This window comes from Oryzias melastigma, linkage group LG1 (genome assembly GCF_002922805.2).
Source record: "Oryzias melastigma strain HK-1 linkage group LG1, ASM292280v2, whole genome shotgun sequence".
In the NCBI taxonomy this organism is placed as follows: Eukaryota; Metazoa; Chordata; class Actinopteri; order Beloniformes; family Adrianichthyidae; genus Oryzias; species Oryzias melastigma.
Genome location: NC_050512.1, coordinates 1,583,274 through 1,606,863, shown reverse-complemented (window position 1 = coordinate 1,606,863; position 23,590 = coordinate 1,583,274). Strand labels below are relative to the sequence as shown.

Genomic DNA, 23,590 nt, shown 5'->3' with positions numbered 1-23,590 from the left:
AGTAACGAGAAGATACCCGAGTCATGCTGGAGTTTTCTTCAGCTTCATGAACAACAGAGAACCAACGTGTTTCCTCACATTACACTGTTTTGTCAAGTTACGTTTGTTTGAGTCATCTGAGGTCAAAGAAGTATGAGTTAACACTGTGGGGGGGGTCAGGAAGTGTGAGCCAGCAGTCTCTCATCCTCATACTGCTGGCAGGTTGTGATGGACAGATGCATTGTCACTGTGGAGTTCAGAGTGGAACAGGGTCACGCCAAGATGACTGCTAGAACCTTTTCCCCAGAGAGAAAAGGCCGGGTGGGTGGTCAGCAGCTCCGCTAGGAGGTTAGCCTTGATTTCATTAGGGGACATAGAAAGAGAAGCAGCTGCTTCTTTCCATAAAAGAAAGCTTTTATACAAGTATTGCTGTTTAAAAGGTTTGGCTCCAAAACTTGAAAATGTGCTTTAAGCAGTTTATGTAAAATGTCGCCTCTGTTTGTTGATGGAGTAAAAAGGTGAGTAAATCCTGGAACAAATAGAGAAGCTCGGACACAGGTTATTTCAAGGTAATGTTTTCTACAGTATGTTAAGTATAAAAAGTGGCACTGACTTATAGATTTCCTGATTTCATAAATATTTTAACAAAATGAGCTCTGGTGTGAACTTACTGCCCCAGCCCATGTGGTAAAAGGAGAGTGTTTTTTTTTTTTTTTTGTATTTGCTTTCCAGTTTAACATCCTGACCTGTTAAAAAAACAAAGACAGTGAGAATGAAGCCCATGAAGTAGACATGGCAGTAAATAAACTACATTTTCTAGTGTTTCCAAACATTTATTATTACGATTTAGTATTTGTGGTTCCATAAGTTTAAAATTCTCAATGTCTTAAATTGCTGCATTTAGACTGAATGTTTTCAGTTAGTTTTTGTTAAGACTATATTCCGAGAGAATACGGTTACATTTGTCTCATCTTAACCTTCTTGAATCCCCGTTTCTGCCAACCAGGTGGTTTTTTAGCATCAACAGTCTCACTAGTTTTCCAGCATCTGTGAGAATGGGTCTCATGGCTTCTTTATGTCCTGAGAAAATACTGACAAAAAAAATAAAAAATAAACTGAAACAATCTAATGCTCAAAGAGTAATGTTTGTGGTAGAGGCAGAATCTCTTTCACCTCAGTCTTAAATAGAAAGAGATCTAGGTTAGATTATGAAAAATGAGTCAATTCTTTGTCTTGCAGTCTGCAAATTTGCGTTTTCCCCATAAAGATGATGATTTATCTGAGATTGTCTGAAACATTCTAGAGTACTAGCATGTAAGTCCAGTATTATGTACTACACATTCTAATAAAGACAACCATATTATCAGACTTCCAACAACTGGATGAGAAACTGGACATTATCCCCCTCAGGATGGATTTGAAACACAATCAGTTGATGTGTGGAGGAGACCTGGTGTTCCAGGTATTGAGCTCATCTGCTTAAATATGGAAAAGACCTTTTTTAGTAGTTTCAGAAAGTTATGTCAGAAGCTGGTTGTGACCAATTGTGAATAAGCTGAAGAATACATTTAAAACTATTGCAACGTTTACATAATGCTAAAATTGCGAAAGCACTTAAAGTTGGAGAAATTGCATTAATTGCATTAATTAAGAATTAGAAGAACTTCTGAAAAATACATACAATTCTGTAGAGTTTAAAAATGTGCAAAGGTATGAACTCAGATTTAGCCAAAAATCTCAGTATATGCCAAATTAGCCAAAAAAAGCTAGCATGGTGCTAAAATACTATCTTAATTCGAAATTAGCCCAAAAATCTCAGCAGACGTCAAATTAGCCAGAAAGCTAACACATTGTTAAAATACTAGTTTAATTTAGAAGTAGCTCAAAAACCCCCAGTAGGTGTCAAATTAGAAAAAAAAGCTAGCATGAAATTTAGCAATACCAAAAGTACAAGCATGTATTTCCTGAACACGTTAAATGTTTTTAATTGCAGAAAAATCCCATTCTTTTTAATGGACTAAAATCACTTTGTACTCCAAATTTAAACTTCTTTTTCTGCTTTAGACTCAGATAAACTTGACACACTTTGATTATATTGATTTCTTCATACAATCACTATTTGAGGAACTTTCTGTTCTGTTGATTTGGTCTTTTTAACCCTCGTGCTCTCTTATGGGGTCCAGATGACCCCACCCTTACATTGATGTGTGATCCTCCCATGACAAAAGTGGATTTTATGTCTGCCACGGATATACGGTTATATATATATTGTATATATAAGAAATATATTAAGTTTAATTTTTCAAATTTAGATCTGAACTGATGCTGGGACTGTTTTACCACTCCAACAGGTGCTTAAAAAAGACTGTCAGGAGTTTGTGGCGCGGAGTTACTGGGACGTTTTGAGGCGAAGTGCCAGCCAAGTCCTCTTTTCTGACCTGTCAGAGGTACACACGACCATTTCTTTCTCTATGTCTTTGCCATTTTTTCCTGTCACAATATCTCCAAAGGTTTACTGCTGCATCAGGAATCCCTGCATAACTCCTGAAAGCTGCAGAGGCTAAACTTTTATTTGATGTATAACCCAATGAGACCATGATCTGCAGCATCTGATCAGCCATGTGTGCTACTGCGTTTAAAAGGAGCAAAAAATATAGATATTTTACCTCCAACAGCTTTTTTTTTAATTAGAGTATAACTACAATGTGTTTTTGTGGAAAAACTGTAACTTTGGTTTGGCTTAATACAATTTTTGAAAGTAAATCTATGCAGCTTTGTTTGGTCTCTATGCTAAATGTTTGTAAAGATTTATTTATTTTATGAATTCAAGATGATCACACATTCTGAGCTTTAGATGTTGAATTTTTCTTTTATCAGTATTTCTTTTATTGTTCCTTAATAAAAGAAACATTGTATTTTTCTTTATTTTCTTGAAAAAATAATTTATAGATTGCTTAAAGGACCTATATCCTGCAACATCCTTTTTATTAGCTTTTAAGTAGGGTTGGGTATCGATTGTAATTTCCAGAAACTATTCGATTCACAAGAGCCTAAATTGATTCAATTCCAATTTTTTTTTCAATTCTTTTGATTCTTCAATTCAATTAAATTTTGCACCCTTATACACATTTGTTTAGAAATACATGAATAATCTACTATATGATTTGAATATATTTATATTAATTGATCCAGTTCACATCCTGTAAATGTATCAGTGAAATAATGAGATTGTTAATATCATCCAGTGTTACATGGATTCTCTAAAGGAGAAGTTCTAACAAAAATGTTCAGATCATTAACATTGTAAACATTGTTCTGCTTCTCCTGGAGGACGTTTCAGTTTGGACACTAGGTGGTGATCGCAGTATAGTATTACATCTTATTCCAGAAGAAGAAGAAAGAATGAGGAAAAAAACGGCGCTTTAGACTACAAATAGTTACTTTAAAAATATTTTCTTAAAATATTTTGTAAAATTCTTGTCTGTGAGTTTATAAAGATGCTCATTTAATCAGCGTTAGCATTAGCTGTCCTATGGGAAATTCCATTAAACGTTAGCATCAAGCTAGTGGACTTTAGCTTTATGTGCAAAATCGATTTATGCTTTTTATGAATCGATTATTGATATATTCAGCCTAAATCGATTCAAATTGATTAATCAATTTTATTAACCCAACACTACTTTTAAGTATACGATAGTGTTGATTCTGTCAGGCATGGCGGATGAAGGACCCGAACGTAGGAGACCAGGCTTTGTGTCAGGAGCTTAAAACATTTGATAAATGAACCAAAACATGATAAATACCCTAGGAGACAAAATGGTGACAGAACAGACCAGAGTAACTGAATCCTGACACTTAAATACACTGAGGTTGATTAACTACATGAAGACAGCTGTGGGTGATGAACCTGAACCTGGTGAGACTGACAGAGAAAACAGATCATGACAAAAGCACCACAAGAACCCAGGCATAGAATCATGACAGAATCCTCATGAAAAACAACCCTAAAGACCCGCTGCCGAGGGAAGCTCTAAGAGGATGTCATGAAATGGCCAACACCCACAAGGAACGAAAGGCGGAGCCTCAGAAATCGAGGCGTCTTACATCGGATAGGAGAAAGAGTTTGCAAAAATAACTCTTATTTTTATAGATATGTTTTATTAGTTTTGTCAAAAGTAATATAAGATCGTAGATATGGATATATTGTATCCAGAAAGGCTCATCAGTAGCATGATACAGGCCCTTCAACACTTCAGATGTCAACATTCTCTTCTGTTTTCCACCCACCATCATGTGTCTGCTCTCTTCATTCACTCCTCTATGCTTATCTGGGCTGTCGTCCATCAGGTGTTGTAGCTTTAGTACGATGTAATCCTGTAATTCTCACTTATAAAAATATTTGGTATGACAAGGTCATTCTACAGTTTTCTCCCAGAGTTCAAAGACACTCCTCATCAGTTTATTAGTTTCTCTAAATTGTGCCTAGGTGTGCGTGGCTGTGTGTTCAGTTGATGGAACCCATCAGTAGCTGGGATAGGCTCCAGTATTAAGCAGATTCTAAAAAAAAAAGGAGGGATGGATGCATTGACAGAAGGATGGATGGATGGATAGATGGATGGATGGATGGATGGATGGATGGATGGATGGATGGATGGACGGATGGATGGACGGATGGATGGATGGACGGACGGACGGATGGATGGACGGACGGATGGATGGATGGACAGGTGGATGGATGTTTATTCAGTGTATCTTGTCAACTTGTTTTCTTGATTTTCTAAAACTTGCAGACTAATGTTTAAGGATCAGATTTTGGAAAACACATCGTCTGTGTTTCTAGGATAAAGATCAGTGGAGGAGTACAGTCAGAAAACTCCTGAACGTCCGTTTTGTGTGAACTTCGTCTTTTGTTTACACCACTCCTGGATAAACCTTAACCCTGGTGGATTCACAATTTTGCTGAGAAAAACAATATTGTAAAAAATGGAGAAACTTATTGAAGCTGCACTCATAACTTGGACAACAAATGATAAAGATGTTTATTTTCAGTGATCAATAAGAGCTAACAGGTTAGCAGGCTAATGAAAGGCTGGCTGTCGTGTCTGTAGCGGAAGCCAGGGCTGAGGTAATGACAGTGCAGCAGTGTGGGGCTGACCATGTATTTACATCTGTCTCTTTCATCTGTTAGTGACAGAATCCCGACAGGGAAAAGGCGGAGAGCTGAAGGTGGAGCTGGTAGAAACACGGATGGAAAGTCTCAGATTTAATCAAAAAAACTGTCTGGATGAATATAAATGTCATTACAGAGCTGTAAGAATCTCATTGATCCATGGGAAAAACCATCAAGAGGAGTATAACTTGAGAGTCAGCAAGTCATCAGAAGAAATGTTTTGAAGCAAAGTGTCTGAGAAGAACAGAGGTTTTGGAGGCAGATTATGTTTACTCAACAGATTAGTCACTATGATATCTCTGCTTTTGTCTGGAGGAGGAGCAGAAACAAATAACTTCCCCTCTATTGAAAGAGGTTCTAATGAGCAGAATGAGGAGAAAAGTCATCAGAGTATGAACACCTGGGAGATGGTAAAGAGGAGAAAAAGGAGGGAAGGAGAAGAAGTGAGGGTGCAGTGGAGAAGAAGGTGGGATAAAGAGAAGTGTGAGAGGTGTGACTGACAGCCTGAAGAGCTTCAATGAGCTCTTCCTCCTGAGCATTACTCATACAACCAGGCTGAGGACGAACATGCAACGTTTACATCGGTAATTACTGTTTTTAGCCTTCGCCTCATGATCAAAGACACAAAACACACACAGATGGACAAACACACACACACACCAGGTGTTGGCTCATGCCTCACAGGCGGCGTAACCATTACAATGTCAAGAAAAAGGCTGGCTTCACACAGCACCAACTTTGTTTCCAGGAATGATGCGTTTGCTATGAGAAGAATGCATAAACCAAACATGCAGTAACAAAAATTTGGAGGTCAAATTCTGCCGGAGCTAAAGGACAAACTGGTAAAATACTGACTACAGCTGACAAGAAAGAAAAACCTTCCCTACGAGTAGTTATCGAGAAAATGAATACATTACTATTTGGTCACTAAGTTAAGTCTAATCCTGCTTTCATTTCAGTTCAAAGTGAGCTAAAAACACCAATACTTGAATGTTTTTGTGCTGTTTGTAATGTATTCAACTGAAGAAGCAAGAGCTGAAAATTACTGAGCTGTCATTTACTCAAATAAAACATAATAACTTTATGAGTCGACAACACGAAAGAAAAACTAGCTAATTTCCATCAGTAAAGTTCCACCCATCATCTGAACCCCTTTCAGGGTTATGACGTTGCTGGAGTCTATCCCAGCAACCGGTGAGTAAAGGTGGGATCCACTCTGGACAGTTCTAGTCTGCAGCAGGGCCACACAACCACATACACAATGGCGATCCAGTTAACAGATGAAGCATGTCTTTGGACTGTGGGAGAAAACCGTGTATCCCCTTTCAGTAACAGTGATTTTAAAAAGCCTTAAAGCTTCCAATTGTCATGAACCACAGCAATTATTCACAAAAAAAGTTGAATACCACAAACTCACAACCTGTAAAAACAACAAAAATACACATCCTACTGTTTCTTAAAATTGATTTTACATTATTGAAGCAATGAACTAAAGTCCAAAACAACATAAAAGTTGTAAACTAAGCAGGAGAAGCTGAGAGAAGCAGATCACAGACAGGCCAGGTGGATGCTGTCTCGTGGTCTGAACGGCTCATGTGTCATAAAGACATCACTAATGCGTCAGTTGAAAGATAAAAGAACAAAACTGTTTTGGTTCCTTTGTCCATAATCAGAGACTTAATGAAAGGAACCTCCAGAACGTTAGAGAAAAACAAGATCATGAAATGATAAATCTGCAGTTGTTTGCCTCTCCTGTTAAAGGAAGTCTTTTATCATCAATGATCTGATTTTAGACCTTGATTTAACCTGTCTGTTCTTAACTGAAACCTGGCTGGGTACTGACGCTCCCGCTGTTCTCACTGAGGTCTCTCCACCTCCTTTTGGATTCATTGTTGGTGACTCATCTGTTTTAACTGTCACAGTTTACAGACCACCAAACCCTCCTTCCTGTTTTATTGAAGAATTTTCTGATTTTTGATCTTTTCTTCACATTAGGTACAATAGGATTTTAATAATTGGTGATTTTAACTTATATGTTGACAAACATGACGACATCAATGCCTGTAAGTTTTTTAAATCTTTTTAGCACCTCAGATTTTAAGCAACATGTCACAACAGAGGAGACACTCTGGACCTCGCCATTACCTACGGCCTGTGTGCCGGGTTGTCCTCTGTCGTTGACTTACCCATATCAGACCATTATTGTGTGTTTTTTTTTAATGTCACCAGTGAAATCCAGCAGGAAGCCTCAGTGAACTGTGAGGGAAAAGTATATAACTCCTGAAGTGGCTGCGAGTTTTATTGATATTTTTAACCAAACTCCTGCTCAGAATTTAACTGCATCATGTGATTATGTTGTTGATGATTTTAATCACAGACTAACCAAGTAGTTCCATGGAGAAAAAAAGAAGAGGAGCAGTGTGCTGAGAGTGGGGTTGGGGGAAAGGGGAGAACAGGAGAGTTGCGCAGCGCGTTGAAATGATTTGAGTGGGTTGGAGCTTAGGCGCAGAACCATTAGGAGGAGTTTTTCTGATGACATCACTGCTCAACATTAGCATACTGAAACACCAGTTAGCTGGCTGATAGTAAGTTCTTCACTAGTTTAGTAGTGACTTTTAAAAGAATGCACAAGTGAACTAATAAGAAAATATTGTGCTCACTAGGTAACTTGTGGGCTTTTTGCACTGCACTTGTGAACTGGGAAAAATGTTCTCTCTTAGTAATTAACTAGTAATACTTACATATGCCTCACTAGTCAACTAGTTTGCATGTCACTAGTAAACTAATGTGATATTTTGGTAGCACTAGGTAACTAGTGAGCTTTACAGAAGCCTTACTTGTTAACTTGTAGAAAATTTGCATGTGACAAGTTAACTATAGGCCTTTTGAGAGTCTTGCTAGTTAACTAGTAAGCACAAATAGGGCCCACGAGTAAACTAGTGCACATTTTAAGACATTACCAGTTAACTAGTTCACACTTTTGGCTATCACTTGTTAACTGGTTGTCCTTTTGGCATTACTAGTTAGGCTCAAAACCACCTGATATCAAGGATATTAATTAAATGATAAAAAGGCTTGCCGTAAGCGCAGGGGGAGGGGCGATCAGTAGGAGTCATGAATTTGAATTCCCTTTGTTTTGTAAAAAATGTTTTTGTGTTAAAATGTTTCACTTGAACCTTTTGCATGGAGCCTTAAAGTATTCTGATTTGTTTCCTAAGAGTATAAATAATTGATATGTTGGTTACATTTTGTTTATGTAATCAAGTTTTTTTTTTAATGAGATGATCTCTTAATAGTAAAATCAACTCCTTTTTAACCACTTCTGACGTGACACTAAATTAAGAAACTTCATGTGTTTTATCTATCCTCCATCATGCACTCATTTCAGATGACTGAGTGAAGTGTAGAGTTTGCCCACCCCTGGTGTAGACTTTCACAGCTACGCTGATGATACACAGCTTTACATCACCTCATCTCCTGATGACCTTGAACATACACTCTTTTAAATTGTATTTTCGATATAAAGTCATGGATGGCAGAGAACTTCTTACAGCTCAACTAGGACAAAACACAAGTTTTAATCTTTGGTCCTAAAGACAACAGAGAGAGGATTTTACATAAGCTGAATAATTTTAAACCTTCTCAGTGAGAAACTTGGGTGTACTTTGGGTTTGGGTTGGTTGGGTTTTTATTTTGTGTTTCTGTTTTTATTTATATAGTCCTTTGAGCTACGCAGGTATGATAAGTGCTTTTAATAAATAAAGTTGATTCTATTTGATGTCTTTAAAGGCCAATTCAACCACAGCTTCAAAAAGAATCAAGCTCTATGTCTTCGATGTTAACTTCCTAAAACAATATTCATCTGTTTGTTTGTTTATTTTTTAAGACAGTCCAGCATATGTTAATATAACATTAAAAATGGTAAATCTATAAGATTATTGCCTTTCAGGCTAATTTTGGCTGGAACTGCTAACTTAAACTGATTTATGAGACACTTTTTGCGCGACAGAATGTGAAAGCAAAAAAGCTGTCTTCATTGGCTTTATCATTTTATTAAGTCTCAGAATGAGCGTTGTTGAAGAAGGAAATGCACAGAACAGAAACCATAGAAATCACTCCTTTGACGCCCTTAGAGACACTTGTGTGTATTTTAGCAACAATTCATCTTGTATAGGATGTGTCTACATCTTTTTCATGTTCTCATTTTTGATTGTGTAATGACACATTAATCAGTACAGAAAAACACAAAGATGACATGCTCAGTTTTTTCAAATATAAATGTATCATGTTGTTGGCATTTTCTTCCTGCCCCACATTGGACTTTAGGATTTTGTTCTTGAGGTAGAACCACGAATGGCATCGTGGTGATGACTCTAATCATGGCAGTGATGAAAATGGCACAAATGCTCCATATTCTTAGAATGACTTGAGATTTAAACCAATTTGATGTCTATCTTCTTTCCAGCATGACTTCTGATTGGCTGAGTGAGGCATGGCAGGCAATGGGAAAATTGTGTCTTTGTGGTTTTTGTCCTTGTACTGAGATGCAGTCACCTTTTTCTGACTTAGCTGTGTTAAGCAGTAGAAATAAAAAATCAAACTTAAATTAGAAAGTTGTTTATTATAGAATAAAGAGTTATCTTTATATCACCTTATCTTATGGGAGAGGTGTCAAACTCAATCGCACAGGGCGCCAAAACACACCTTAGGTCGCGGGCCGAACAGGATAAACATTTATTGAACACTCTAAAATGAAATTTTTAAAACTGTAACTTTTTAACATAATTATGAACTAGATATATAACATTACCTGCAATAATGCTAGTGTGAATGCTGTAAGATGAATTTGGACGATGAAGATTCTGAAATTGATAGCTGAAAACGTTAAGCTGAGAGCTAAAAACACTGAAGCTGATAGCTGAAAACGCTGAAATTAATAACTGACAATGCTGAAGTTCATAGCTGAAAATGCTGCAGTTGATAGCTGAAAACACTGAAGCTGATTGCTGAAAACGCTGAAGCTTGTAGCTGAAAATACTGAAGTTGAAAGCTAATATCATTGAAGCTAACTGCTGAAAATGCTGAAGAAGTTGATAGTCGGAATCAATGAAGCTATTAGCTGAAAACGCTGAAGCTAATAGCTGAAAACGCTGAAAGTGATAGCCAGCTAAATTCCAAACTCACCTAAAAACTAAAAAAACAAACTTTGGTTAGCCAAAACAGCTAGTAGTTAGTTGAAATAATAGCTAAACTTCAAAATAGCCTAAAAAAATGGAAAAAGGCATTTTTTTTTATTTTAAAACCATAACTGTTTAACATAATTGTGTATAATAAAAAGGCAGGATTTTTATTCCTGAATAAATTAACTTAAACCTTAAATAACTTTCAATATTTTACTCTAGATAAAAATGAATTTTGTCAAAATTATACAAGTTAGAAATGAGCGCAAGATAACATCGGGCCATTAATAACAATAAAATAAAATAATCTGGTGGGCCGGATAGAGTTAAGCCTTAACTTTGACACGTGTGTTATGGGATCTTTTCAAAAGCTATAACTTTAAGCCCAAAGAATGCATTTCAGATGTTTAGGATCTAATGACACCAGAGTGAAGACGTAACAGACACAATCAGATCCCCTACCAACAGTGTCCATCAGTCTCACGGCTCACAGAAAAAGGTGGAAGTGACTGGACCCACCTCAGCATGGCTGCTGAGCTGCTGCTGCTGGTGACGGTTATGAATGCTCTGTTTTAAGAGCTTGTGTGACATGTGGCATGAATGCTATGGCTTCATGTTGTCAGTTTGTTTTGCAGTCTGATGGTGTGTATTTGTGTCTGTCCTCATTAGACTCATCAGTGGAGGAAAGCATGAGGTTGTTCTTCGCTGTGTCTCTGGATGTTTGTCTGTCTAAATGTTTGCCTTCATCCGTCTCCGTGTGTGTTTTTGTGCTTCCTCCAAAAGAATCCTCAGTCTAGACTGCAAAGAGAGTCCTGTCCACTTCCTGTGGCTCGCTTTTTGGTGTTTTTGTAACAATCATGAAAAATAAAGAAATCCATTGATCTATTTTTGAAGCCAAATTAGTCTTTTTATTTGAATATACTGTACGTACACTTTGTGTTCTAGACTGTCTTACATGTCATGAGTATTAATGACAGTTTGCTGCTGCTCCTCTGCTGCACATGTGCTTCCTTGCCTGCACATGGGTGGCCATGTTGGCTCGATGCTGGACTCATCCTGCTGTAGCTTTCTACCACGTGGTTGAACGTTGTGCTTTGATCATCTGCTTCTTTGTTAGCGATCAGATGAGAACATCACAATTGACACAACATTACTGGTGCACTTCTTTGGGAAGAAAGGAAAAGCTGAACTTACCTTTGAGGATTTCTACAGGTATCTCAAATCTGCACTAAAAAATATGTTATTTATTTTATATATTTGTTTATCTTTTTATCACTTTTTCCCTCTTTCTACTTCCCAGGTTCATGGATAACCTCCAGACAGAGGTGTTGGAAATTGAGTTTCTGACCTACTCTAAAGGAATGACAACCATCAGCGAGGAAGACTTCGCCAAAATCCTCCTGCGCTTCACAAACGTGGAGAACATCAGTTCTTACCTGGAAAATGTTCGCCAGAGTATCCCAGATGAGAAGGTAGAAGACAAACGGCTGTTCTTCTCTGTTTATTCTTTTCCTCTTCTGGATGCTGCTGCCTTGTGTATAGGACGGTGCACTCAACTTGTTTGACCACATTGTATTTCTCTCTCAACAGTTTAAAGCAGGCGTCTCAGACTCTATTTACCTTGGGGTCACTGAAGGCAGAGTCTGGATGAGGCTGGGCCTCAGGGTTTCATTTGTGCCGAAAATCTGTTTTTGCGTCCACTGTCTATATCTTTGGTCTATTGTCCATGTCTACTGAACAAGTTTATTGAAAACTTGTTCATGACTATGTACTACTAGACAATATCTTCTGCATGTCCTATGAAACGACAGGAGCTAACGATACTAGCAACTGTTGCTAAGGACTTTTCAGATCCAGCGACAATAGCAACGTTTTAAGCTGAAACATCACAAAACAAACACAAAGCTCTCATTAATGAAGCGTAGATATTGTAGACATTGAACTTTAATATTAAGGCGGGGGCCGCAAAATATCGACTTGGGGGCCTCAAATGGCCCGTGGGCCGCCACTTTTAGACCTCTGGTTAAAAGGATTTATTCACTTTTTAATTTCTGTCAATATTGGCATGAACAGACATAAATTACATTTATGGAACCAGTTAGTCGACACATTTATGTAATTATTAACAGGTTATACATCTCATGACGGCAGCTGAGGCAGATGACAGGTGAGGCACTGCTTCACCTGCCTCTCCTAACCGCTCTTTTCAATAAAGAACTAAAAGCTCCTGAACCCATCCCAAATTAATGTTCCGCCTCCTAAAGCAATATTTTCCTGCAAAATCAGCAGAAAAGCTTGAAACTGACCAGCTTAGCTAAACTGCCTCTGCTCACTAACTTGATTATTTCTCGTCATGCTGTTGACTGGAATATTCCATTGCTGGAGACTAATGATCAGTCTTGTCTTTTTAGTGATTGGGGTCGTTTTAAAGACAGAGTTAAATAATGATGGGCGTGACATTTATTTTAAACACTTTTAATTTGATTAACTTTCGATTTGATTTATTAAGTGTCCAGCTCTTGACTCTAAGGATGTTGGGGGCCCTAGGCGATCGCCTACCTTTGCCCAACGACAGGTGGTGAATGCTGACCTTAGATCTGACTGGACTTTCAGCTGCACTCTTTATCCATGCATCCTTGTAACTGTCCATGTTGAACTGTTAGTTAATCCAAAAATCAAATTCAACCCTGTTTTTGTCCCTCCTTTCTTTCCATGCTGTGGAAGAAGCAGGTTTGTTCACGCTTCTTAAAACCTAGAACCTGCAGTCACAGCTGGTTGTCTTTCCATTTTGAACTTAGTTGCCCTCTTTCCTATTGCTTTCAGATTATAGTCTGCTCACATGACATAAAACTCATTCATTTGACCAATTAACATTATTCTCATGAGGAATAATCACCAGGTCTTGCTTTTCTGGGATGATGCACAGTGATGTCAATGGAATTAGCAGCTGTTTAAATCAGTTTTTTTATTGATTTTTGACATTCATCAAATCTTGCTTGATTCCTGTCATTAATGGTTCTTCTGTCATTAATGATTTTAAATATTTGTTTGTTTTTTGGTAGCATGATTTTTTGGAGGTGAGAAAGAAGGAAAGAGGTGCTGCAAGAATTCCTTTACACACATCAAACCCTGGGGGCATCTTGCTAAAACTACCTGCCTGAACCGGCTAAAGCATTTCAGTCTGTTTCAGACGTGAATGAGAATGTGATGTTTATTGCAAAAGCTTGACATCATTGCCCGATTCCTGAAATTTGAATTAAGTTATCGACATTGAGTTTCTCAAAATGTCTTGTTTTATTTTTATTGAGTTTATCCTGTTTTAATAATTAATAAGGCTGGGTTGATAAAATTGATTACTCGATTTTAATCGATTTAAGTTTATTAAATCAGTAATCCACAGTCATAAAAATATAAATCCATTTAGCACATAAAGCTAAAGTCTGCTAGCTTGATGCTAACGTTTAATTGAATTTCCCATAGGACAGCTAATGCTAACGCTCAGTTGACCTAAACATACATTGTTAAGTAAATGAACATCTTTATAAACTCACAGACATCAATTTTACAAACTATTTTAAGAAAGTATTTTTTAAAGTAACTATTTGTGGTTTAAAACATTGTTTTTCCTCATACTTTCTTCTACTGGAATAAGGTGTAATGCTAAAGCGTGATCGCCACCTAGTGGCCAAACTGAACAGAGTTTAATTACTACCGTCACTGTTCCTCCTCTTAACGTGTCCAAGCATCTCCATCTGCTTCCCTGCATTGATCTCCAGAACATCTGCCATGATCTGATCCTCTGATGTATTCATTCCTGATCCATCCTGATCTCTCCTAAAGAGAACTCAACCTCTTCATCTCTGCTTCCTCCAGCTCTGCCTCCTGTCTCTGTAGTGTGTCCATGACCACAGAAACAAGAAGAAAGTCAAAGCCGATCCTTAGTGCAGGGCTACCTGACCCGTCGTTCTTCTCTGCTTCTTCAGACTTCCTCACAATCCACAGTCTCCCTCTCTGGATCCTTCCAGACGTTCTCTGGATTTACTGACTCAGTGCAGCTTCTTCTGACCATCTCAGTTCTTCTCCAGACGCAGATTCAAAGCAAACGTGTCATTCTCTTATGACAACTACTATTTTCCCGCACTTTTACACCAGGGGACATTTTAGAGTCACCAATTAAATATGAATCATGTTTTTGGAATGTTGGAAGAAACCCACACATGAACATAGAGAACATTCTTACTCCACACAGAAACCCCCCAGCTGGGATTTGAACCAGGGCCTTCTTGCTGTGAGGCTTGAGTGATAACCACTACACCACCAATCCCCTTTATCGTGAGACTTACCATCCTCGTTCCTCTGTAGTTTCCACAACTCCACATGTCCCACGTCTCTTCTCCTTTGAACTGAAACCAGAACATTTCTCCTCCTTTCCTAAGACATCTTCTCCCTCTCCAAGATCGTGAGTCAAAAACTCTACTGCAGGGGTCAAACTCCAGGCCTCGAGGCTCGGCCTCCTGCTGGTTTTCCAGAAATCCTGCCTTATCTATAGTAGCAGGTTGGTTGGAAAACCAGCAGGAGGCCGGCCCTCGAGGCCCGAGTCTTGACGTCTCTGCTCTAATGTTTTAACTCCCAAACCAGGCCTTGAAACTAACCTGCCATTGAAGCTAAACTGACAGAACACACCTGATCAGCAGCACGTGAGGCACACTGTAAAATAGTTGAAGATTTTAAAGTAACTTACTGGCAGCTGCCAAACTTAGTCCAAGTAAGAAAGAATGACGTTCTCGTTTGTGATTGACCATATTTTCATGGACATTTTTCTCTCTGTATTCTGATTCACAAGAACTGGAAAAATACAATACTGACAAGAGAAATTCCCACAAAGCTTTGCTTTTTACAGTAAATACCCACAATTCATTGGTTGTGTCCGACCCCCCCCCACTATATCACCATTTTCTAGTGTTGTCTGAATCTACTAATTTCAAAATCAAGTGCACTAGAAATTTCCCAGAAGTCTTTACAAACAACTAGCGTGCATTGATGCTCACTAGATTAGTGAATATAGACCACAATGCATTGCGGTCGACCAATTTTAAAGGAAAAAATGAGTTTAAATGTAATATTTGAATAAACCATCCACATTTTCACCATCAGAACACAGTGGAGTCATAAATAAATCAAATTAAACGTAAAGTGCTTTATTTGATTTTCTCTTTGTGAAATCAGTGACATCATATCCGGTGCTAAAAAAAACAAAAGAAAAGTAGTGAGCATCGTGTCCGAATGGGCTATATGCACGACCTACTTCTGCATTCAGCCTAAAACTGAAGGACATTCATGTTGGCGACACGTTATAGGTGCAGTCAAGATGCAGATCGCTGCATTGATTCATGTATTTTATGTGAATCAAAGCTAAACGTCGCAGTATTTAATAAAGTCCTGTTAGCTGTCACACAACTAGAGCGCGGAGCACTGCTGCAGCTGGAGCCGTGATCAGGAACCCTTTGGAGCATAAACAGGAACCGGAACCGTAATCCTAACCTTAACCTTTCCTCCGAGTCCGTGCAGCCAAAGAAAACAGTTCAGAACTGACTACAGTATTTACAAAATTACATGTGAATACCGTTGTCAACCTCACACCATTATCGTATGCTGTATGTTTACTGTCTCTCTGGTGCAGTAACAGATCTCTTCAGATTTTTTCTGCTCTAGATGAAATATACTTGTGTCCTCCCCCTTCACTCTTACAAATGTCTCCCTTTGTTCTGTTCTTTCTTTTCTGGAAAAATGTCTTAACTGTGTCTGTTTTCATTGTTTTTGTAAAGTCCATCACCATCTGTTCTCATGCATGTTTGTTGTAAACACCAAATGTCTCAATCACTTCCTCATAGCCTCTGTTTCCTTCATCCATGACCATTAAAGTCTGCTCAGATCATATCCTTTCCTCTGGGGCACATGTGCCAAAGTCAAGGCCTGGGGGCCGGATCCGGCCCTCCGGGCAATTCTATTCTATTGTTATTAATGACCCGATGTTGTCTTGTACTTATTTCTTACTTGTATAATTTTGACAAAATATATTTTTATAGAGAGTAAAATATTAAAAGTTATTTAAGATTTAAGTTGATTAATTCTGGAATAATATTCCTGCCTTTTTATTATTCATAATTATGTTAAAAAGGTCTGGTTTTAAAAAATTCTTGCATTCTGGCAGCTTTTTTGACTATTTTGGCATTTACTATGATTTAGCTCAGTTTAGATAATATTTCAGCTACATGTTAGCTGTTTTGGCTAATTTAGGCTTTTTTCAGTTTTTTCTGCTATTTTAAAATTTTTTTTTTAGGCTAATTTGGCATTTAGCTAATATTTTCACTGCCCATCAGCTTCATCAATTTCAGCTATCAGCTTTAGCTTTTTCAGCTTTTCACTTCTGTGATTTCACCTATCAGTTTCAGTGTTTTTATCTATCAATATCAGCATCTTCAGCGGCCAAATTCAGCTTACAGCATTCACACTAGCATTATCACAGGTAATGTTATATATCTAGTTCATAATTATGTTAAAAAGTTACGGTTTTAAAGTTTTAAAGATGTAGTTTTAGAGTGTTCAATAATTGTTTATTCTGTCTGACCAGTGACCTAAGGTGTGTTTTGGATTTTAGCTCCTTGTGTGATTGAGTTTGACACTCCTGGTTGAGGGATACCCAGGATCATCTCATCCATCTCCTCCTCCTCCAGCTCACATCCTACCAGGGGTTATAACCACTGGCAACATTCACCATCACACCTTCCAGCTTCAGACTCATCATGCAATCTGATGCATTCCTGTCTTCTCAGATATTCTCTGTTAATACCTTTTACTCTCCTCCTCCAGGATGAGAACAAGAACGGTGTATTTTTAAATGAGATGTATTCTGATAGTTGCAATTGCCATTGATAAAAAAGCTGAAGTTTTGATCTGAACTGCTCAGCTTTAAGCTTCACTACTTCTATTCAGTATTTCCCTTTTAAATTCACTTGCAGCTTCTCTTCATGTTTCAGGGAATCACCTTCGACGAGTTCAGGTCTTTCTTCCAGTTTCTAAACAACCTTGAAGACTTTGCCATAGCCATGCAGATGTATAACTTTGCATCTCGTTCAATTGGACAAGGTGAGGGAAGCTGTTTGAAAGTAAAGATGCAGGTGCTTTTTGTTTGTTTTCTGAAGCATCGGGCCTTCATTATTCAAACGTAATACTACTGTTTTCCTGCTAGATGAGTTTGCACGAGCGGTGTATGTGGCCACAGGGCTCAAGCTCACACGTCACCTCGTCAACACCATTTTCAAGATCTTTGATGTTGATCACGATGATCAGCTCTCCTACAAGGAGTTCATCGGGATCATGAAAGACAGGCTGCACAGGGGATCCAGGGTAAGGAGCTTCAAAGTTTTGACAAGAAGTGCTTCGGATTGCCAAGAATCTGCTCCTTTTCATGGAGATGGCATGACTGCAGTGACCTGCAGGGGAGGCCTCACCTGCAAAATACAGCTGGCTTAAATAAGGCTAATGTACTTTTTCATTATTAAAAATAACAATCAAATGTTATTTTTTAGACATGTCTATTCTATGATTACTCTATTCTATGTGGGGTTTCAGCGTTTTTTTGGTAAAAAAGCAGCAAATTTATGAGTTTCCTGTTTAAAAGACACTGACTGGAGCAGCAGCGGACACATTCGCTTTGCTGTTTCGTCTTTCTATCATCATAAAAGATGCTTTATTTTTAATTACTTCATTTTTCTATTACTCATCGTCTATCTGATTTTATTGGAGCCAGTTTGTGACTCATTTAGTCTTTTTGATCCGCTAAAAATGCACTTGGAGGTGCATTCACACCAGTTTCCATGGCCAGTTTCAATGTTAAGTCAATGGAACAGTCGCAAATTCAGGCACAAGTTGAGTTATGAGCGAATCGGGCAGCAGAGCCAAAAATTAAATATCTAAAGTTTGACTGGTCCCTGCATCAAATCTACAAATCAGCACCTCAGCTTTGGGCATTTGACGTTTTCAGGGACTCAAGCAGCAGGTAGAATATTAATCAATTCAAGCGTTTTTTTCCTTAACTTCCATCTAATTCCTGAACCAGCTGGGGCTGCTGAGTTACCAGGGCGGGTGAAGAAGAGATAGGGGCTCTCTGGCTGCAGTCACACAGCCTCCTTTAGTCCAGCGGAGCTCGCTAGATACGCCGGCAGACAGACAGCCACTGTGGGGTGTGGGGGCTGCCTGCTCAGGCCTCCTGAACCTTCTGACATTTTCCTATTTATATCGAGATATCTCTGGTTAATGCAGGACAGCCTTCAAACTCAGTCACAGAGTCACAGAAACACAGCAGAAGCAGCTGTCATCCAGACACAGTCCTCAGAGTGAGACTGAAGCCCCCGGTGACGGGGAAATGTTTGAATAATCTCATAAACCAGACAGAGAGACGTGATTACTGATGCTTTTATAGAACTATTCACAATAAATAAACCTGATCTCTCAACATAACCCTCTCAACTTACATATATTGTAAGTGATAAATACACAGACTCTGCTCCATGTCAGGTTTAAAACATTGACTGGTAGCTCCTCCCACACGCAGCCGTTCAGGAACACATTTTTTGACAGGCGGTGGGCAGCGAATTCGCCATGCAGCAAATTTGTTGCGCAAATCGAGCCTGGTGTGAATTCACCTTTAGACATACATTAGGTGAGGCCCGCAGTACGCATGCCTCAAGGCAGAGGGCGCTGGTGAGCCCGGAGAATGTGACACCGGCGCTAAAGAATAGCAGAATTAATGCTAGCACAGACATCATTTATTAGTGAAAGTAAGTCAATCATAACGTTTTAGTGACTTTTTTTTCCTTTACTACAGTTTGAAAACAGAAGAAAACATTAGAATTGAAATCTTAAACATGACACTTTAACTGTTGTAAATCAAATGGTGAGTAAGCTGCTCTGTAGGGTTCATATGTCTGTAACTTTACCAGCCGTGAACATCACCGCATGATTGCCACCATCCATGAAAGAGTCGTGTGTTGGTGTTGTCTTTAGAAATGCAACTCCCTTAACAGAAAGGTCAGAGGTCGTAATGACTTCTGAGGAACCAATTTTCAGTCAGCTTTGTCTTTACATTTAGGATCTGATCCAAAGTGCATTCATCCTATAGAAATGTCTCCGGTCTAAAGCTGAGAAATGATGAACTTCAAACAAACGAATGAACTCCCGTTCTGACAGTCATTCATGATGATCCATCCAGCACTACCAGGACAACATAAGAATGTTTACTTATGTGCATATAGACAATTAGTTCAAAATCACCTTGGCAGCGTTTGATACACGTATCGCCCAATGAAGTAGTACAATATTTCACTGAATAAATAAAATCCCAAAATCCCATAGACTTCTATAAAGAAATAAACAACTGTTAGTCATTCTGTTACACCTTCGATGATTCCTTTTTCCTTTTTCATTTCAGGATAGTTTTTTATCTTTATTCTTCAAGTTATTCAAGTTATAAACTGAACAATCTGATACCTCAATAAAAGCATGTGGCGTCTGCTGGCCCCGCCTCCAGCAATTGATGGACAGACTCTCCCGAGCGTCTTTCAGTAGTAGGGATGTGAACTTTGAACAAGCTCTCTGTTGATTGGTGACAGTAGTTGCTCCAGAGTCAAGGGCCAGGGGCCGAATCCGGCCCTCCAGATCATTTTATGTTATTGTTATTAATGGCCTAATGTTATCTGTGCTCATTTCTAACTGGTAAAATGTTGACAAAATATATTTTTATGGAGAGTTAAATATTAAAAGTTATGTTTAAGTTGATTTATTCTTGAATAACATTCCTGCCTTTTTATTATTCATAATTATTTTAAAAAGTTACGATTTAAAAAGACGATTGAATTGGCTTCATTTTGCTGGAGCCAGAGGTAAGGCCTTTCCTATGGGCGGCGTCACACATGCTTCTATCAATCTAATCTATTTATCTGTATGCACAACGTTTTTTCAAACATCTGTTTTTATCTGCTTCTAATCCAATGCGATTTGAATAAAGAAATACTAAGAAAAACAGTTGTGATCTTAATTTATTTGTATACATGTCCTCCATTATGAGAAAAATGCTACAATAACATTTTATGGAAATCACTCAACACTCATACAGGCAACACTGCCCTCTAGTGAGCAGTGGCGGTAAACAACACGGTCCAGAGCAGCATCTTCACTAGAATTATTCAACCACATCAAGCTAAAACGTAAATTCAATTCCTGCGTCTGCTTTTTCGTCTCTTGGACTAACAATCTTCGGTTATAATGAATCTTCTAAATGTTCTTTTTTGCCTCCACTCCTCTTTTTCATGTTTTTTTCTTCTTTCTCTGCAGAGCTATAAAGCGGTGGAGAGAGCCACCTCCTTTAGATCCTGCCTGAAGAAGGAGCTGGCAAGCAGATAAGTGTAACTAACAAACATAATGTTCAGCTAAATGCGATGAACTACGTTGCATTTCTGCATTCCTTTACCCTTTTTTTAAAATTCTGATTCCATGTTTGATCTAGTTTAAATTCTGCAGGATCGTGCACTCCTTGGGAGAAAATCTGTTAGGTTTGTTGTTAAAATGTAGAAATGATTCGTTTTTTAAAAAGGTTTTAACTCCATCTCAGTTGTGTATAATGAAGGTTGACACAATGTTAAATGGAAGTGTGGCTCTTTTTTTAGATCATGTCCGCTAATGTTTGGTGTTGTCACTCACATTGTTTTTTGGAGCAGCGTCTAGGTCAGGGGTCGGCAACCTTTAAAACTAAAAGAGCCATTTGGTCTCGTTTTCTACTGATCAAAACCTAGAAGGAGCCGAATAATCTTACTTTAACCTTTAAGAAATTTGGATTTGCATTCATGAAATTTTTTTATTAACAAATATGAATGATGTCATTTTTTTGGTACAAACAAAAGCAAATATATAAAAAGAACCTAGCGTCTTTCTTTTTTTTTTACGTTTTACAGAAGCTCAAATAAGTTATTTTCAAAATCAAAGACACTCTGTGTCAAACAGGATCATCTCAGCAGCTCTGGACAGCTAGTAACCAATGTTGTTCAGCATAATATAATGTGTGCTTTTAACTCATAAAAGATCCAACTTTTTACTAAAGTTTTTTTTTGCATATAAAATCTGTTCATTCTGGAGGTAGAGTTGATCAAACAAGATGTCTTCAGGTCAACAGGATGTAAAAACCTACATAGTTTATCTGGTCTTTGTTTTAAATGAAGACATTTGTTCACTAAGCTGCAGGTGTGTCTTTTCTCTCCTCACCAGGTGAAGAGCTGGTGCCACACCTCCTACTCCGACTGTCCAGAAGACAGCAACCTCGGCAGGACTACAGAGAAAACCTGACGAGACAGAACTCACTCTTAGCAATCAGCTGTGACTGTGAAAGGCCAGCTTTAGAAAAACAACGTCATGCATGGACGTAACATCGTCTGCAAGAATCCTCCTTTAGATGCTGTTTGCCCAGACAAAACACCCGACCTGATGGCATCCGCCACCGTCACATGCTCCTCCTTTATTTAAAGAAACATATATTGTTATTAAACATTATACTATATGAGCCTTGATTATTGATTATTTTATTGTTTGACTCATTTGGCACTTATTTTTATTGTTACGATAGTTAAAATTCATCCACTGAAATATTGTTTTGTAATGTAACAAACACTGTTCTGTTGCTTGCCTGTAGATTAGCTGCTACATTCTAAACTGTGATAATTGCTGAAACAGCACAAATAGAAAGGTAAGGGCATGTGTGTGTCTGTATCACTTTTTCATCAAGGATCACAGCCTTTATAAACCATCTCCCTGTTCAGTCACACACTGATATGCTGATGCTGCTTTTTACAAACAGATTATTATCAAACATATTATAATATAAGATACAAATAGGTAATGAAACTAAATGCATGAAAATTGTCCAACAGGTGTGTTTTTCTGATGAAATGCGTTTCTGGTATTTTTTAATAATGTATTTGATTTATTCTTTTTATATTGTGTTCTTTTTAACAGCTGGTTTATGATGTAGAAACAACACAAAGTCAATTAGAAATACCTTGAGTGTTCTGTGCATGACAGACATACATGACTATTTTATAAGGAACATACTCTTCTGGTCCAACTCATGGCAGGAAACCGGTTCCCAAATCAAACATATGAATTTATGATGAAATAAAACGTTTAAGGATTTGTTTTATTACACATTCAATTATTTTATCTGTATTGTGATCACTGACCATGCACATTAGAAGCTTCCAGACTTGGGCTGGGTTAATAAAATCAATTAATCAATTTGAATCGATTTAAGCTTAACAGATCAATAATTGATTCATAAAGATATAAATTGATCGAGCACATAAGCTAAAGTCCACTAGCTTGATGCTAATGTTTATTGAATTTCCTATAGGACGGCTAATGCTAACGCTTGGTCGACGTAAACATACATTGCTGACTAAATGAACATCTTTATAAACTCACAGACATGAACTTTACAAACTTTTTTAAGGAAATATTGTTAAAGTAACCACTTGTGTTCCAAAGCGCTGTTTTTTCCTCATTCTTTCTTCTTCTAGAATAAGGTGTAATGCTATAGCGTGATCTCCACCTAGTGTCCAAACTGAAACTCCCTACAGGAGAAGCAGAACAATGTTTCCAATGTTAATGATCTGAACATTTTAGTTAGAACTTCTCCTTTAGAGAATCCATGTAACACTGGATGATATTAACAATCTCAGTATTTCACTGATACATTTACAGTATGTGAACTGGATCAGATTAATATAAATATATTCAAATCATATAGTAGATTATTAATGTATTTCTAAACAAATGTGTGAAAATGTGTAAACTCAAAATTGAATCAATTTGAAGAATTGAAGGAAAAAATCGGAATCGACTCCATCCAGGCTCTTGTGAATCCAATTGTTTCTGGAAATTCTATTAAATACCCTATTCAAGACTAACTCCGGATGGATCCAGACGAATCAGAGTTTAACTTTTTACTTCTTTATTTGGTTTCTTGAATAGGTTTTTTTTAGGTTTGTGTTATGTTCGAGAAACTGCCATGACAGAGTTAGACGATGTTTTACAAATGGAAATGAAGACGTTAGCTGATATTGCTCGGAGACTGATAGTGTAAATAAGTGTAGCATAACGTCGTAGCCTTACGACATGTTTTCAAAAAATTCTGAATGAAGAATAGCAATGGTGT

The 23,590-nt window shown here is 37.8% G+C and overlaps 1 protein-coding gene across 7 annotated transcripts in view; it reads left to right on the top strand.

Annotated features, from left to right (window-relative positions):
• Positions 1–22,919, top strand: part of micu3a (mitochondrial calcium uptake family, member 3a) — a 43,746-nt gene extending 20,827 nt beyond the window's left edge. The window contains exons 9-17 of one of the 7 annotated variants that reach the window (XM_024259464.2): positions 2,331–2,426; positions 9,476–9,490; positions 11,447–11,541; positions 11,630–11,801; positions 13,054–13,059; positions 17,367–17,475; positions 17,579–17,736; positions 20,722–20,792; positions 21,649–22,919. In XM_024259464.2, coding sequence (XP_024115232.1) covers positions 2,331–2,426; positions 9,476–9,490; positions 11,447–11,541; positions 11,630–11,801; positions 13,054–13,059; positions 17,367–17,475; positions 17,579–17,736; positions 20,722–20,790 — 720 coding nt within the window. In that variant the 3' untranslated portion in view covers positions 20,791–20,792; positions 21,649–22,919. Of the gene's footprint in view, positions 1–2,330; positions 2,427–9,475; positions 9,491–11,446; positions 11,542–11,629; positions 11,802–13,053; positions 13,060–17,363; positions 17,476–17,578; positions 17,737–20,721; positions 20,793–21,645 lie in introns of those variants that run through there. The other 6 variants (XM_024259462.2, XM_024259463.2, XM_024259466.2 and 3 more) reach the window with 6 other exon arrangements.
• The last annotated feature ends 671 nt before the right edge of the window (positions 22,920–23,590 follow it).